Source organism: Paroedura picta, chromosome 5, assembly GCF_049243985.1.
Source record: "Paroedura picta isolate Pp20150507F chromosome 5, Ppicta_v3.0, whole genome shotgun sequence".
Lineage (NCBI taxonomy): Eukaryota > Metazoa > Chordata > Lepidosauria > Squamata > Gekkonidae > Paroedura > Paroedura picta.
Genome location: NC_135373.1, coordinates 18,146,305 through 18,159,136, shown reverse-complemented (window position 1 = coordinate 18,159,136; position 12,832 = coordinate 18,146,305). Strand labels below are relative to the sequence as shown.

At 48.7% G+C, this 12,832-nt stretch overlaps 1 protein-coding gene across 3 annotated transcripts in view; it reads right to left on the bottom strand.

Moving 5' to 3' along the window:
* LOC143837194 (guanylate-binding protein 1-like) overlaps positions 1-12,599 on the bottom strand; it is a 41,533-nt gene extending 28,934 nt beyond the window's left edge. Inside the window, exons 1-6 of one of the 3 annotated variants that reach the window (XM_077336766.1) lie at positions 12,424-12,599; positions 6,089-6,297; positions 5,162-5,289; positions 3,292-3,401; positions 2,504-2,706; positions 875-1,117 (exon numbers count right to left, since the gene is read on the bottom strand). In XM_077336766.1, the coding sequence (XP_077192881.1) occupies positions 875-1,117; positions 2,504-2,706; positions 3,292-3,401; positions 5,162-5,289; positions 6,089-6,278 (874 nt within the window). In that variant the 5' untranslated portion in view covers positions 6,279-6,297; positions 12,424-12,599. Of the gene's footprint in view, positions 1-874; positions 1,118-2,503; positions 2,707-3,291; positions 3,402-5,161; positions 5,290-6,088; positions 6,298-9,988; positions 10,199-12,423 lie in introns of those variants that run through there. The other 2 variants (XM_077336765.1, XM_077336767.1) reach the window with 2 other exon arrangements.
* Between the last annotated feature and the right edge of the window lie 233 nt (positions 12,600-12,832).

Sequence of the window (12,832 nt, the reverse complement as noted above, 5' to 3'; positions counted from 1 at the left end):
GGCTAAAACCAGCAATGATTGTGTATTATGACTATTGAATCTTCACAGAAATTCAAGAATATTTGGGAGTGGTCAATGTGAAATAGATGGACCAATGGTGGAGCCATGGGCCTAACCAAAAGCCTGGCAGAAGAGCTCCATCTTACAGGCCCTGTGGATAGTTGTTCGCAGGACCGGACAGATAGTATAAAACCACCCTAGGAAAAGAAAGTAGGCCTTGATTCTTGGGGGACAACCAAGTGCTCGTTGGATCATTTCATGAATAACTGGATTGTGGTGGGATCTAAGAAACACATAATTCGTATTTGGAGAGGGGGTGGGACAGAATTGGAGAGATGAAAATATGTATAGGAATACATGTTTCCTGTTCCACTAAGTTTTAGGTAGGCAGAGAAATACTAACTTTGGCCCCAACCAAAAGCCTGGCAGAAGACCTCCGCCTTACAGGGCCTGTAGATAGTTGTTCACAGGATGAGGCAGGTAGTATAAAACCTCCCTAGGAAAAGAAAGCAGAGTAGGCCTCGATATTTGGGGGACAAGCAGGTGACCTCCGGGTCATTCATGAAGAACTGGGTTCTGGTGGGATCTAGGAAACATATAACCCATATCTGGAGAAGGAGTGGGACAGAATAGGAGACAGAAAGATGTAGAGATAGAAATACACGTTCCCGGTTCCTCTAAGTTTTACAAAAACCGCCCTGAGCCTCAAGAGTGGGCAGTATATAAATACAATAAATAACTCTTGCAAGTGCCATTCTGTAGGAGGATTCATCTTGTGGGTGGATCTTGTGACCAAAATGATTGCAAGCTTTTTCTATTGTCCCTGAGCCACCATCAGTGCTGGTCAGAGAACTACTGAGCTACAAGGACTTACATCGCCCATTGACAACGTGCCCTCCTGGGACGGTCTTTGGCTTGGATGTCTTATAGACGTGGCGGCAGAACTGGATCGCTTGCTCCACAAATTCAGCTTCCAGCTCGCTCTCCTCCATCTCCTCCAGCCGGTGGAGGTTCTTTCGATTGGTGGGGCGTTCAAAGAGGAAGCATTTTCGGGCGGGGAAGAAAAGTCGGATGCATTCGCGGGGCAGGTTGAACACCTGATCCTCACGGGACTGACCTAGGAGTAAGACAGAGATTGACATCTGGAGATGGAAGAATCTGGAAAGGCATCTAGTAGTGCAAAGATATTGGGACTGTTTTTTGGCAAACTGGTAATGGCATTTCGACTGTTAAATCAGCCCGGACTGCTCCTTAGAAGATCCTGAAGATGAAACGCAAATACTTTGGCCATCTCATGAGAAGGAAGGACTCCCTGGAGAAGAGCCTAATGCTGGGTGCGATCGAGGGCAAAAGAAGAAGGGGACGACAGAGAATGTGGTGGCTGGATGAAGCAGTAGGCGCAAACTTAAATGGACTCCGGGGAATGGTAGAGGACAGGAAGGCCTGGAGGATCATTGTCCATGGGGTCGCGATGGGTCGGACACGACTTTGCACCTAACAACAACAATATGTAATTCTGCTGCCTCATGGTTGGCTTTGGTAGGTTGTACTGCTTTCACTGTGACTGGATTTTCTTACAGTCACTGGGCATGAGTTTTCAGTCATCAACTGAGGCTCTGCTGTCAGCCAGAAAATGTATTTATTTATATTTATATTTTTATATTTTGCTGTAGAAAATTGGTAGAAGAATAGTTTAAATTCATGAACAACACACGTTCTGTGCTACTGACCTATATTATATAGCCCTATAGCCCTCGTCTCTGAGTTATAAGAGGAACAGGTTTCCCGCTCTAGCAGAAGGCCTTCTACCCACACTGCCTTGTACAACAGGAGCAGGAACTAGAGAGAGAAAATTAACTGGGTCAACATCACTTCATATCACATAACCAGAAATGACATGATGCTTCCCTGCAATGCTCTAACAACCCACCCCAAACCTACATTTTGAGGAGACTGCTGCAACACCCTGGCGATATGTGACATCATTTCCTGTTATGTGACTGGAAGGGATGTCATGGTGTTATGCACTGCAGGCCCCCACCTCCCAAAAAAGCCTGCTGGGTTAAGCAACTGGGAGGCCAGAGTTGGCCAAGGTTGCAATTCACAGATGCTATATTTAGCTTTGCCATACTTGTGTGGTCATTATTATTATTATTAAAATTTGCACGCCGCCACTCATGGATCTGCCGTCTCGTGGTTGTGAACAACGATAAAACAAGAAAACCATCACAGCACTATTATGTATGTGGGCTCAATTGTGCTAACAGGATGCAGATGAAGAATCGTAAGTGAACCAGTTACTGACGCTTGTTCTAAGGACTCACGGGCCAATTGGTAGCCTGAGATGAGGACAAATCAGGTTCTTTGATGGGTTAGCAAAACTGTATGCAAGTTCCTGTTCCTATGTTCCCTTTTGGTGTTCTTGGAGTTGGAGTTAATAAAGAGCTGAAGGTTTTCGAACTGCCGCCTCTGTGTCTACCGAACCTGCAGGCTTAATAAGTACCTATCTTCAACTTCAAGGCATTCTCCAGGTATTCGTCGTCCGTGCAGGGCTGCCCGTTCAATTCCAGCTGCAGAGAAAAATCTCTCACTGCCCAGATGAACGTTGGGAAGAAGCGGACGTATTCAGCAGAATCTTCCAGTGCCCCCGAATTCTCAGTAGGTGACGATTTGAATTTGATGCGCTCTGTCAGTTCCGTCACGTAACTGTTGACCTGGCTCAGGAAGATACCAAACAACCTGGTTTTCATTACAGGGGGGAGACCCGCCTCTTGGAAATGTGGCCCCACTTCTACCTCATATTTCGCTTTTGTTACTGGGCAAGACCTGTCCTTGGCCTTTTCTCCATAGCTGCATGTAACTGCCTGTCCAGACATGAAAGGTGATACTGCTTTTGATAGATGTGTATTTTGGGAGGGCTGAGAGAAGCTGCCCATGATCAAATTCTCTCTTTTAACTGGATCAGAGCCTGACCTTCCACTATGGTTTTCTAATCATCAGTTAACCAACCTTGGCCAGGGGAGGCTGATTATCCTGGAAGCCACCCATAAAGAATCTTGAATATTTAGATCTTGTAATGTATATAAACGTATGCAAATATGCACTCTGCCACCTAATATGGCTCGCCTGTATATCTGTTCCGCACAGGAAAACCCAGCTGCCAAAGCACATTGAAAGTGCATTATCCTATGTGTGCGGAACAGGCCCAGGTGGCCTACTTCAAATGCAAGAGGCCCCCAGAAAGCAAAACTATAAGGAGATCTGCTTGCGGCTGTGGATTCAGGAGGATACTGCAGCTGGTCCATGGCATGCTGGTCGATGGTGCCGATGCTGTTGTAGACCAGAGTACTGCTGAGGAGGACGGCCAGAACAAAGATCCAGGAGTCGTTCTGCGAATCACCCTGCAAACGGAAGAGCAGAGAACGGCGGAGTTCAGACTCAGTTCCTACCTCCCAATGTACCAGGTATTTGTAAAGCGTGGGTTCAGATGTCCAATTTAGCCAACCTTTAGGCAGCCTTTGCTCTTTCCTAATTGAATTTGATTTTTGTGTTTCATCTACAGGAGGAAGAACTCCTTCCCCAAAGCACTGCAACTGGATAATCCATGCAAAAGATCCCTATGCCATTGACTAACAACTACCGCCTCGTCACACACTTAACGCATCTGGGGAAGTTTGTTGAAAAGGCTGCCGTGGACCAAACATCAGCATTCCTAGAGGAAACGTCAGCCCTTGACCCGTTTCAGTTGGGTTTCCGGCCTGTCCAGGGGGTAGAGACAGCGGTAGTCGCCCTGAATGCCAGCTGGATCTAGGTGGGTCGGCGCTGCTGGTACTATTTGACCTGTCAACAGCATTTGACACAGTCGAGCATGAGCTCTTAGCTCACCACCTTGCCAACACCACGGTATGGGGGACAGCCCTCAAATGGCTGATCTCCTTCCTCCAGGGTTGCGGACAGAGGGTAGCAATAGGAGAAAGTATCTAGCCGTCACCAGCTCCCATTTGGAGTCACAGAAGGAGGAGTCCTCTCTCGTATCCGATTTAATATCTTCATGTGCCCTCTTGCTCAGCTGGTGCGGAGGTTTGGGCTGGGTTGACATCAATATGCACATGACACCCAGCTCTTCCTCCTGATGAATGACCGCCCTGAATCTCCCCCAGAAGCATTAGCCAGCTGCCTGGAAGTGGTGACAAAATGGCTCAACCAAAGTAATCCCTGCAAAGATGGAGGTCCTGTGGCTAGGTAGGAGGAATGTTATGATTGATATATTTGTTGTGATGTTGTTGTGATGTTCCATGTCATTACCTCATGATGTTTTATGTAAACTGCCCAGAGACATAGGTATAAAAATCTAAATAAACAATAAAGCTGGGAAACCACCACTGGTGATGCAACAGTAAAGAAAATAGCCTGTAACTATGAATTCTACTTTTAAAGGGAGACAACGTTGTGTAGTGGCTAAGAGCAGCGGCTTCTAACCTGGCAAGCTGGGTTTGATTCCCCACTCCTCCACATGCAACCAGCTGGGTGCCCTTGGGCCAGTCACGGTCTTCTACAGAACTCTATAGAACTCACAGAGCCATCCTGACAGAGCTCTTTCAGGCCCACCTACCTCACAGGGTGTCTGTTGTGGGGAGAGGAAGGCAACTGGAAGTCACTTTGAGACTCCTTCAGGCGATGAAAAGTGGGCTAAGAAAACCAACTCTTGTTCTTCTAAAGCCTCCCAAAGCTCACCATGATTCAACGGGACAGAACTACCCTTGAAGGTGACACAGAAAGGTTACGCAACAGCCACACTCATGCCAGCGTTCAGTGCTTTCCGGTTCCTTGCACAGCCTCTGTTTTACCCACAGCTATGTGGAGTTTTTGTCACCTTACATGCATTTTGAAGCAGTGTTTGAGAATGTGCCTGGCAGTGGTGGTTCCTACACATCACCCTAACTTCCTTTTTAACTGACTCATGACTCAGTTCTCTGCAGTCCCTTCTCTGCTTCGAATTGAGCTCTGAATCACAAAAGCGTATGTGTTCTTTTGTGTCCTTTAAGGTGCCCACAGGCCTCCTGTTGAAACACCTCAAGGTATGTTCAACAGGTGCAGCATCCTGCATCAACAAAAGTTCAACAGGTGCAGCATCCCGTCCATCCAGAGATGTCCAAATCACCTTTTCCACATCACCAAGCCCCTCTGTATCCAGAAGCACCAGGGTCTGGTCCGGTCTGCCAGGGTAGGGAACACACCACATCCAGATTCCCTTGGTGTTGGCTTGCACCGTGGAGCCCAGAGGGAAACCTGTGCATGAAAATATTGACATTTTACGGGCAAAGAAACAGGTGAAAATGATTTCGCCAAGGTAGCCTCTCCTCCAGTGAAATCCCAAAGGTGTTTCTTCCTCTTGGAAGGGGATGTAGTTATATATTTGCTATGGATCTGCTTAAGGCACAAAAAAGATTGTTTTATATTCTGTGGGCTTTAAAAAAGATACAGAAGGACCGAATTACATACTGAGTAGAGTCAGTACCCCAAGTGATAATTTAGTGTAGCCTTCCTCAACTTTTGTACCATTGAGAAACCCCTGAAACCCCAGAAGTGGCCCAATCATGCAGAAGACGGCTGTAAAGCAGAGGACACGCCCACCCAGGGCCCCTCCCCACCCCCTCCAGGCCCAGCATTGGCCATTTTGGGAGTTGACATTACCATATATGGTCATATCACGTAATAAACATTTAAATTTGTTAAAGGTATATACATAAATACACAAATAGACACACAGAATTATTTAACTCCCACTCATTCAGCCAACCATCCGAGGGCTTTATGGAACCTTCGTTGAAGAACCCTGCTTTAGTGGATTAGAGCTTGCAACCTTGGAATTGTATATCATGCAGGAATCTGGGTTTAAATCTACCCCCTCCCCAGGCTTGCCCGCTTGGTACTAATTAAGGGAAAAGAGTCCTGAACGCAGAGTCCGATTTCAAGGGCCACAGGCCTGCCTATTCTGCTGATCTGAGGGATTTCACCGTTGAATTATCTCCCATCCTCCCCTGATGCAGCCCTGAGTTGAATGAACTGACGTCCCTCTTTCTCTCACCTGAGTTCTTGCCAGCTAGCTTGTTCATGAGGTAGGACTTGCCCGTTCGGTACAGCCCCACAATGGCCACCACCACCACCGGCTGATGGATTCCCGAGAGCAGCTGAAGGGCTTCTTGATGGACAACCAACTTCCTGTCCCTGTTCTCGATAAGGCACACAGGATTTGGCATATGGATTTCAGAGGCCATAGCTCACAGCCTGGATGACCTGTCATCGGGGCAGGAGAAAAGAGGAACAGCAGACCTTACTAAGCAGGTACGTTTCACATGCCTGTCTTCTAAAGTAGAACCCTGGAGATGCTCCGGTTTTGCAACTGCAGAACATTTTTACAAAGAGCTTATCACAGTCTTCTCAAGAAAACATCAATGATCAATGAGTGTCCTGCATAGTTGGATGAGATGACCCATGAGGTCCCTCCCAACTCTATGATTCTATGAAGAATAGGAGAGCTAGTAGCTACCAGCCATGAAGGTCACGAACCAGGAATCAGCAAGAGCCTTTTGAAATCCAGGTAATTAAATACCAAGTGGAATTCCTGTGCATTCTATCCTAGCATTTAGGAACAGATTAGGACTTTCAGCCTTCACGGAACACTCTTTGCACACTGATTATTGGGAGATCCTGCTAGTCAACAGCAGCTGACTACACCATTCATCCACCCACATACAACACCATACGATCACCTACCAACTCATCCATCGGTCTGTCCACCAGCCCATCCATCCACCCATTAATTCATCCACCCACCAACCCATCCATCGGTCCATCCATCCATCCATCCATTCATCCACCCACCAACCCATCCATCAGTCCATCCATCCATTCATCCATCCACCCAACAGCCCATCCATCAGTCCGTCCATCCACCCATCCATCCATTCATTCGTCCACCCACCAACCCATCCATCAGTCCATCCATCCACCAACCCATCCATCAGTCCGTCCATCCACCCATCCATCCTTTCATTCTTTCACCCACCAACCCATCCATCAGTCTATCCATCCACCCATCCATCCTTTCATTCATTCATCCACCCACCAACCCATCCATCTGTCCATCCATCCATCCATCCACCCACCTACCCATCCATCAGTCCATCCATCCATCCACCCACCAACCCATCCATCGGTCCGTCCGTCCATCCACCCACCCATCCATCCTTTCATTCTTCCACCCACCAACCCATCCATCGGTCCATCTATCCATCCATCCATCCACCCACCCACCCATCCATTCATTTGTCCACCCACCAACCCATCCATCGGCCCATTCATCTACCAACCCATCCATCAGTCTGTCCATCCACCCATCCATCCATTCATTCGTCCACCCATCAACCCATCCATTGGTCCATCCATACACCCACCCACCCACCCATCCATTCATTCATTCATTCATTCGTCCACCCACCAACCCATGCATCCACCCACCCATCCATCAGTCTGTCCATCCACCCATCCATCCTTTCATTCTTCCACCCACCAACCCATCCATCTGTCCATCCATTCATCCACCCATCCATCCATTCATTCGTCCACCCATCAACCCATCCATTGGTCCATCCATACACCCACCCACCCACCCATCCATCCATCCATTCATTCTTCCACCCACCAACCAACCCATCCATCAGTCTGTCCATCCACCCAGCCACTTCATTTCTATACTGCCCCTTTCTAACTAGCCATCTCAGAGTAGTGAATAACATTTAAAACAATATAAGAATAAAAATTACGATTATTAATAAGACCATAATGGCCCTCTCAAAATATTAAAACCATCAATTAGACAGCTATCAGCACCAATAGAACAACACAGAGATTATAAAGACGGTGATATTAGCAAGATGTTACCCGGAGGCAGAAGGCGGGGGGGGGGTTAATAATATAGGAAGATGGTTGAGCTGTTTGACTGTTCAAGTGGCTTCAACCATAAGCCTAGCAGAAGAGCTTCGTCTTGGCATGACCTGACTCCGGAATCCCTGGGCACTGCAGAGGATCCCACAAGGCCTGCCTGTTCAGATAAAACCCTGCTATACTGTCTTATGACAGAGATCCAACAAGCTTTTTTAGAAAGTAGACAGGCCTGGTGGGGCTTCACCCAGCAGGTCTTCTGACTGGCCGTGAAGATTTTTAAAAATTGCTTTGGCAGCAGCTGCCCTTAAGGCATCCTGTCTGACTGAACAGAAGCTCTGTATAGGAAATAAAAGAGTTTTATTTGTATATTTAGATTTCTATACCACCCTTCCCTACACCCATTTCAGCAAGGGGTTTGTCTAAAAACACTTCCTATTAAGCAAAGCATCTACCTAAAACATTGAGGCGTAACTGTTAGCGTTATGCACGACCTCTCTCTCTGACATTCTGCAGTTGGCTCCACCTCCTGAGGTAACCATTTTGTGACTGTGCCCCCCATCCTCTGTCAGAATCCCAAAGGTGCCCAGAGGCTAAAAAAGGTCAGGGGCCCACGGTCTACAACAGGCTTTCCCAACCGGGGTTTCGTGAAGCCCTGGGATTTCTTGATGGCCCTGGAAGGATTTCCCAAATGGGAGGTAATTAACTTTTTAACATATTTTTAAAATTTGTTAAAACATTTATGGGTTGATATGAAGGGGAGGGGTCCTGGGGGGGGGTACATGGTCATGCTTCCCAGCCATATTCAGCATAATTGTGCCACATCTGGGGTTTCTCAAAGCATGAAGAACTTTTCTGAGGTTTCTCAAAGGTACAAAAGTGGAGAAGGCTGGTCTACAACATCTGGGCATTTTGGTATCTGGAAACATCAGCAGGACAACCCTTTGTGGAAGCACAAAATTACTTACCACATGCAGGGCCACGAACAACAACAAGCCAGTCTGGAATTACTATCCTCAGGTTGACAGATTCTAGGCACCGGCAAGAACGGGGACCCCATTTCTGAGGTTGCCCACTGCAGAGGACCATGGATCACGGCAGACAAACCAACTTGCTAGCACACTGTCATAATGACCAAAGTACTTCTCAGTGAGATAACAAAAAGGTTTCTAGTAATAGTCTGAAAAACCACTGGGAAGGGCTTTCCTTTTCATTATTACTACTAAATCTTATTTATTAATTTTTATTTATTAATTACAGTTTTATACCGACACTCCTGGCACAGCCGTCCTTAGGCATTTGCTTCTAAAGTCTGTCAGAATGAGGCAGGCTGGAAACATGTTCAATAAGATTATTATTATTATTATTATTATTATTATTATTATTATTATTATTATTATTATTATTATTATTATTATTATTATTATTATTGCCTGCCATTCCCTAGTAGGCTCAGGGTGGGTAAAAATTAGATTAAAATATTCAATATAATACAGCAATAAACCAATAAATACTTAATTCATCTAATTTAGGTATTAATAAGTTACAAGCCATCTCTTCATGTCACTAGATAGGACTGGCAGCATGGGCTGGGGGTTCAAATTCCTGCAAAGTAGTTCTGAAATGGAAGCGCAGACCAGCATCATGTTGACCCAGAGCATCACGGGGAGCCCAAAGCTGGCAGCCCCTTCTTGGGATTAATTTTTCTCCACAGGAGACCTCCTGCAAGTACCTCAGGAATTGTAGTTGTAGAATGCACTAATACCGAATGCATTTTAACAACATGCTCAGACGCACAGAACAGACTGGTTGTTTTTTGGGAGTTCTTCTGCCAGTTCCCCGCAACTTGCCCCAGGTCCCGATCCAGGTAGGAGCTACCGGATTTGGACTCTGAAGTCCAAAGAGCTGCCCAAGAGTTTGAGGTGGGCCGCGTTTCCAGCCACCCCGAATTCTTCCCAGTCCCTTAGCGGATCTCTCTTCCGTAAAAAAGGGATCGGGTCCCTTTCTCTGCAGCTGCACGAGGAGCCACGCGTGGAGGTCTTACCTTCTCCCTGCGGGGGAAACGGGAGCGGCGGCGTCTGTGGGGCGCCTCGGTCTCCGCCGCCTGCCTGGCCGCCTCTCTCCCCCGCGCCCTCCCTCGGCCTGCTTATAGCGGGCGCCAAAGCGAAAGCGAAAGCGTGCGCTGCGCCCTCTCCTTCCCTTCCCTTCCCGTTAGTCACCGCCGTTTCCCAAAGGAGTTCCCCCACGAGGAGGGGCTTCTTGGAAGGCCGGAGCTCACCTTGGCCGAGCCAAAGGCGGAGGGCGGGTCTGCGCGTTGGACGAATCAAGCCGGCCGTCAAGAGGGCTGCCAGGCGAAGGCGTCCCTTAGGAGGCGAAGTGAGAGCAGAAGACTCATGGGGCGGCCCTGGGTTGCCAACCCCCAGGGATCTCCCGGCATCATCTCCGCTCCCCCAAACGCAAAATGTCGAGGAGAAAAGGGCAAAGCGCCTCCGGACTGAAATGCTGAAGCAAGCTGTAATATACCAGCCATGGGCTTTTAAGTACAAGTATTGAGAAGAAGAAAAAAGAAGAGCCTCTTGTGGCGCAGAGTGGTAAGGCAGCAGACATGCAGTCGGAAGCTCTGCCCATGCGGCTAGGAGTTCAATCCCAGCAGCCGGCTCCAGGTTGACTCAGCCTTCCATCCTTCCGAGGCGTATTGAGTCTGCCAAGAAAACGCTGGAGGGCGTCACCCCAAGGGTCAGAGCTTACACCCGGAGCTTGCACAGGGGATACCTTTACCTTTACCTTATTGAGAAGAAAAGTACCATACGCTCCGTAGCAAAGTTACTGCTCATCCGCAGTATTAACTCCGTGCGAGACAAACCAATGAGTGGCATTCTTGAAAAGTGTTAAGAAATGGTTGTGTGAGTGTCGTGAAAGGGGGAGCAAAGGGGTGGTGGGTTCTCCTCCTTTGGAAGTTTCTATGCAGAGGCTGGATAGCTGTCAGACAGAGGAGGATGCTCTCCAAGTAAGCCCAGCCTGAGCCATCTGCACCCCCTGAAACCGGGTACATGGTGAGTGACAGGCTATTCCAGACCCAGAAGGTAAGGATTGGCAAGCAGTGCCACTGCAGCTTGAACAAACCAGGGGGAGGTAGATCTGGGACAACGGAAGCCTAAAACCAATAAGGGTGCTCCTGGGGATGTGGCTGAGCAGCCTAGAGCAGGGGTAATCAACCTGTGGTCCTCCAGATGTTCATGGACTAAAATTCCCACGAGCCCCTGCCAGCAAACGCAGGCAGGGGCTCCTGGGAATTGTAGTCCATGAACATCTGGAGGACCACAGGTTGACTACTCCTGGGAACTTCCACCCAAAGAGAACTGGCTGGGGAAGCTCCTGCTCAGCCAGCATTTTCTGGAGGTCACGGCATGGGATGAAGCCTATGAACCAACAGAATTCCAGAGGTCCACCACAACCGCTCAGGACAATTCCTCAGAGGGAGAACCAAAGTTACCGCAGTCTTCTGGAAACGGGAGACCTGCAGTGAAGCACATCTGGTGGCAGGTCTCCAGACAGGGTACAGACGTAATTCTATCCCTCCCCCACCCTAGTTCCAGTGATTTTGGGGAGCCCCTACCAAAGGCAAAGGTTTTCCCCATGCTCTATGAAGTATGCATGCAGAGTTGAGGACTTGCTATTAATTGACCTAGCATTGCACATCGTCAGAATGGAAAGAATTGATTCATAAGACATATACAAGTATTATTATTGTTGTTGCTGCCTGCCGTTCCCCAGTAGGGTCGAGGGGGGGGGGTAAATTAGATTAAAGCATGCAATAGAATACATTATAACAATAAAGCAAAAGTTAATTAATCCAATTCAGGTTTTAAAATTAATAAGATAAAGGTGTCTCTTCATGTCACTAGTTAGGACTGGCACCATGGGCTGTGGGTTCAAATCCCTGCATAGCAGTTTTGAAATGGGAGCCCAGACCAGCATCATCTTAACCCAGAGCATCAAGGGGAGCCCAAAACCGGCAGCCCCTTCTTGGGATTAATTTCTCCCCACAGCACTTCCCAGGAACTGCAGAGGAGCTCATGATCCTTCCACCGTTGCCCTGGGATTTAGCCCATTCCCTTCTGGCATAACCTACCTCACAGGACTGTTGTGAAGGTTAAAACGATGGAAAGAAGACCCCCTGGACGAGACGCAGGAATTGCAGAATGCACCAATACAGAATGCATTTTAACAACATGCGCACAAAATAGGCTGCTTGTTTTTTGGGTGTTCTTCATTTGAACAACCTTTACCCCAACTTGAGGAGGCTCGACGGGGCTGAAGGTTCCCCCCAACTTGGCCCAGGTCCCGATCCACGTTGGAGCGACCGGCCTGGGAGCCCAAAGAGCTGCTCACACGTTCGAAGCGGGCGGCTTTCCTCCGAAAAGGGGATCGGGTCCCTTTTTCTGCAGCTGCACGAGGAGCCACGCGTGGAGGTCTTACCTTCTCCCTGCGGGGGAAACGGGAGCGGCGGCGTCTGTCGGGCGCCTCGGTCTCCGCCGCCTGCCTGGCCGCCTCTCTCCCGCTCGCTCTCCCTCGGCCTGCTTATAGCGGGCGCGAAAGCGAAAGCGAAAGCGAGCGCTCCATCCCTCGGCGTTAGTCGTGGCCGCTCCACGGCAAGGAGTTCCCCGCACGAGGAGGGGTTTCTTGGAAGGGCCGGAGCTCATCTTGGCCGAGCGAAGGCGGAGTGCGGGTCTGCGCGTTGGACGAATCATGCCGGCCGGCGAGAGGGCCGCAAGGCGAAGCGAGAGCAGAAGACTCCCGCGCGGGCCTGGGGATCTCCCGGCATCATCTCCGCTCCCCCAAACGGGAAATGTCGAGGAGAAAAGGGCAAAGGACTGAAGTGCTGAAA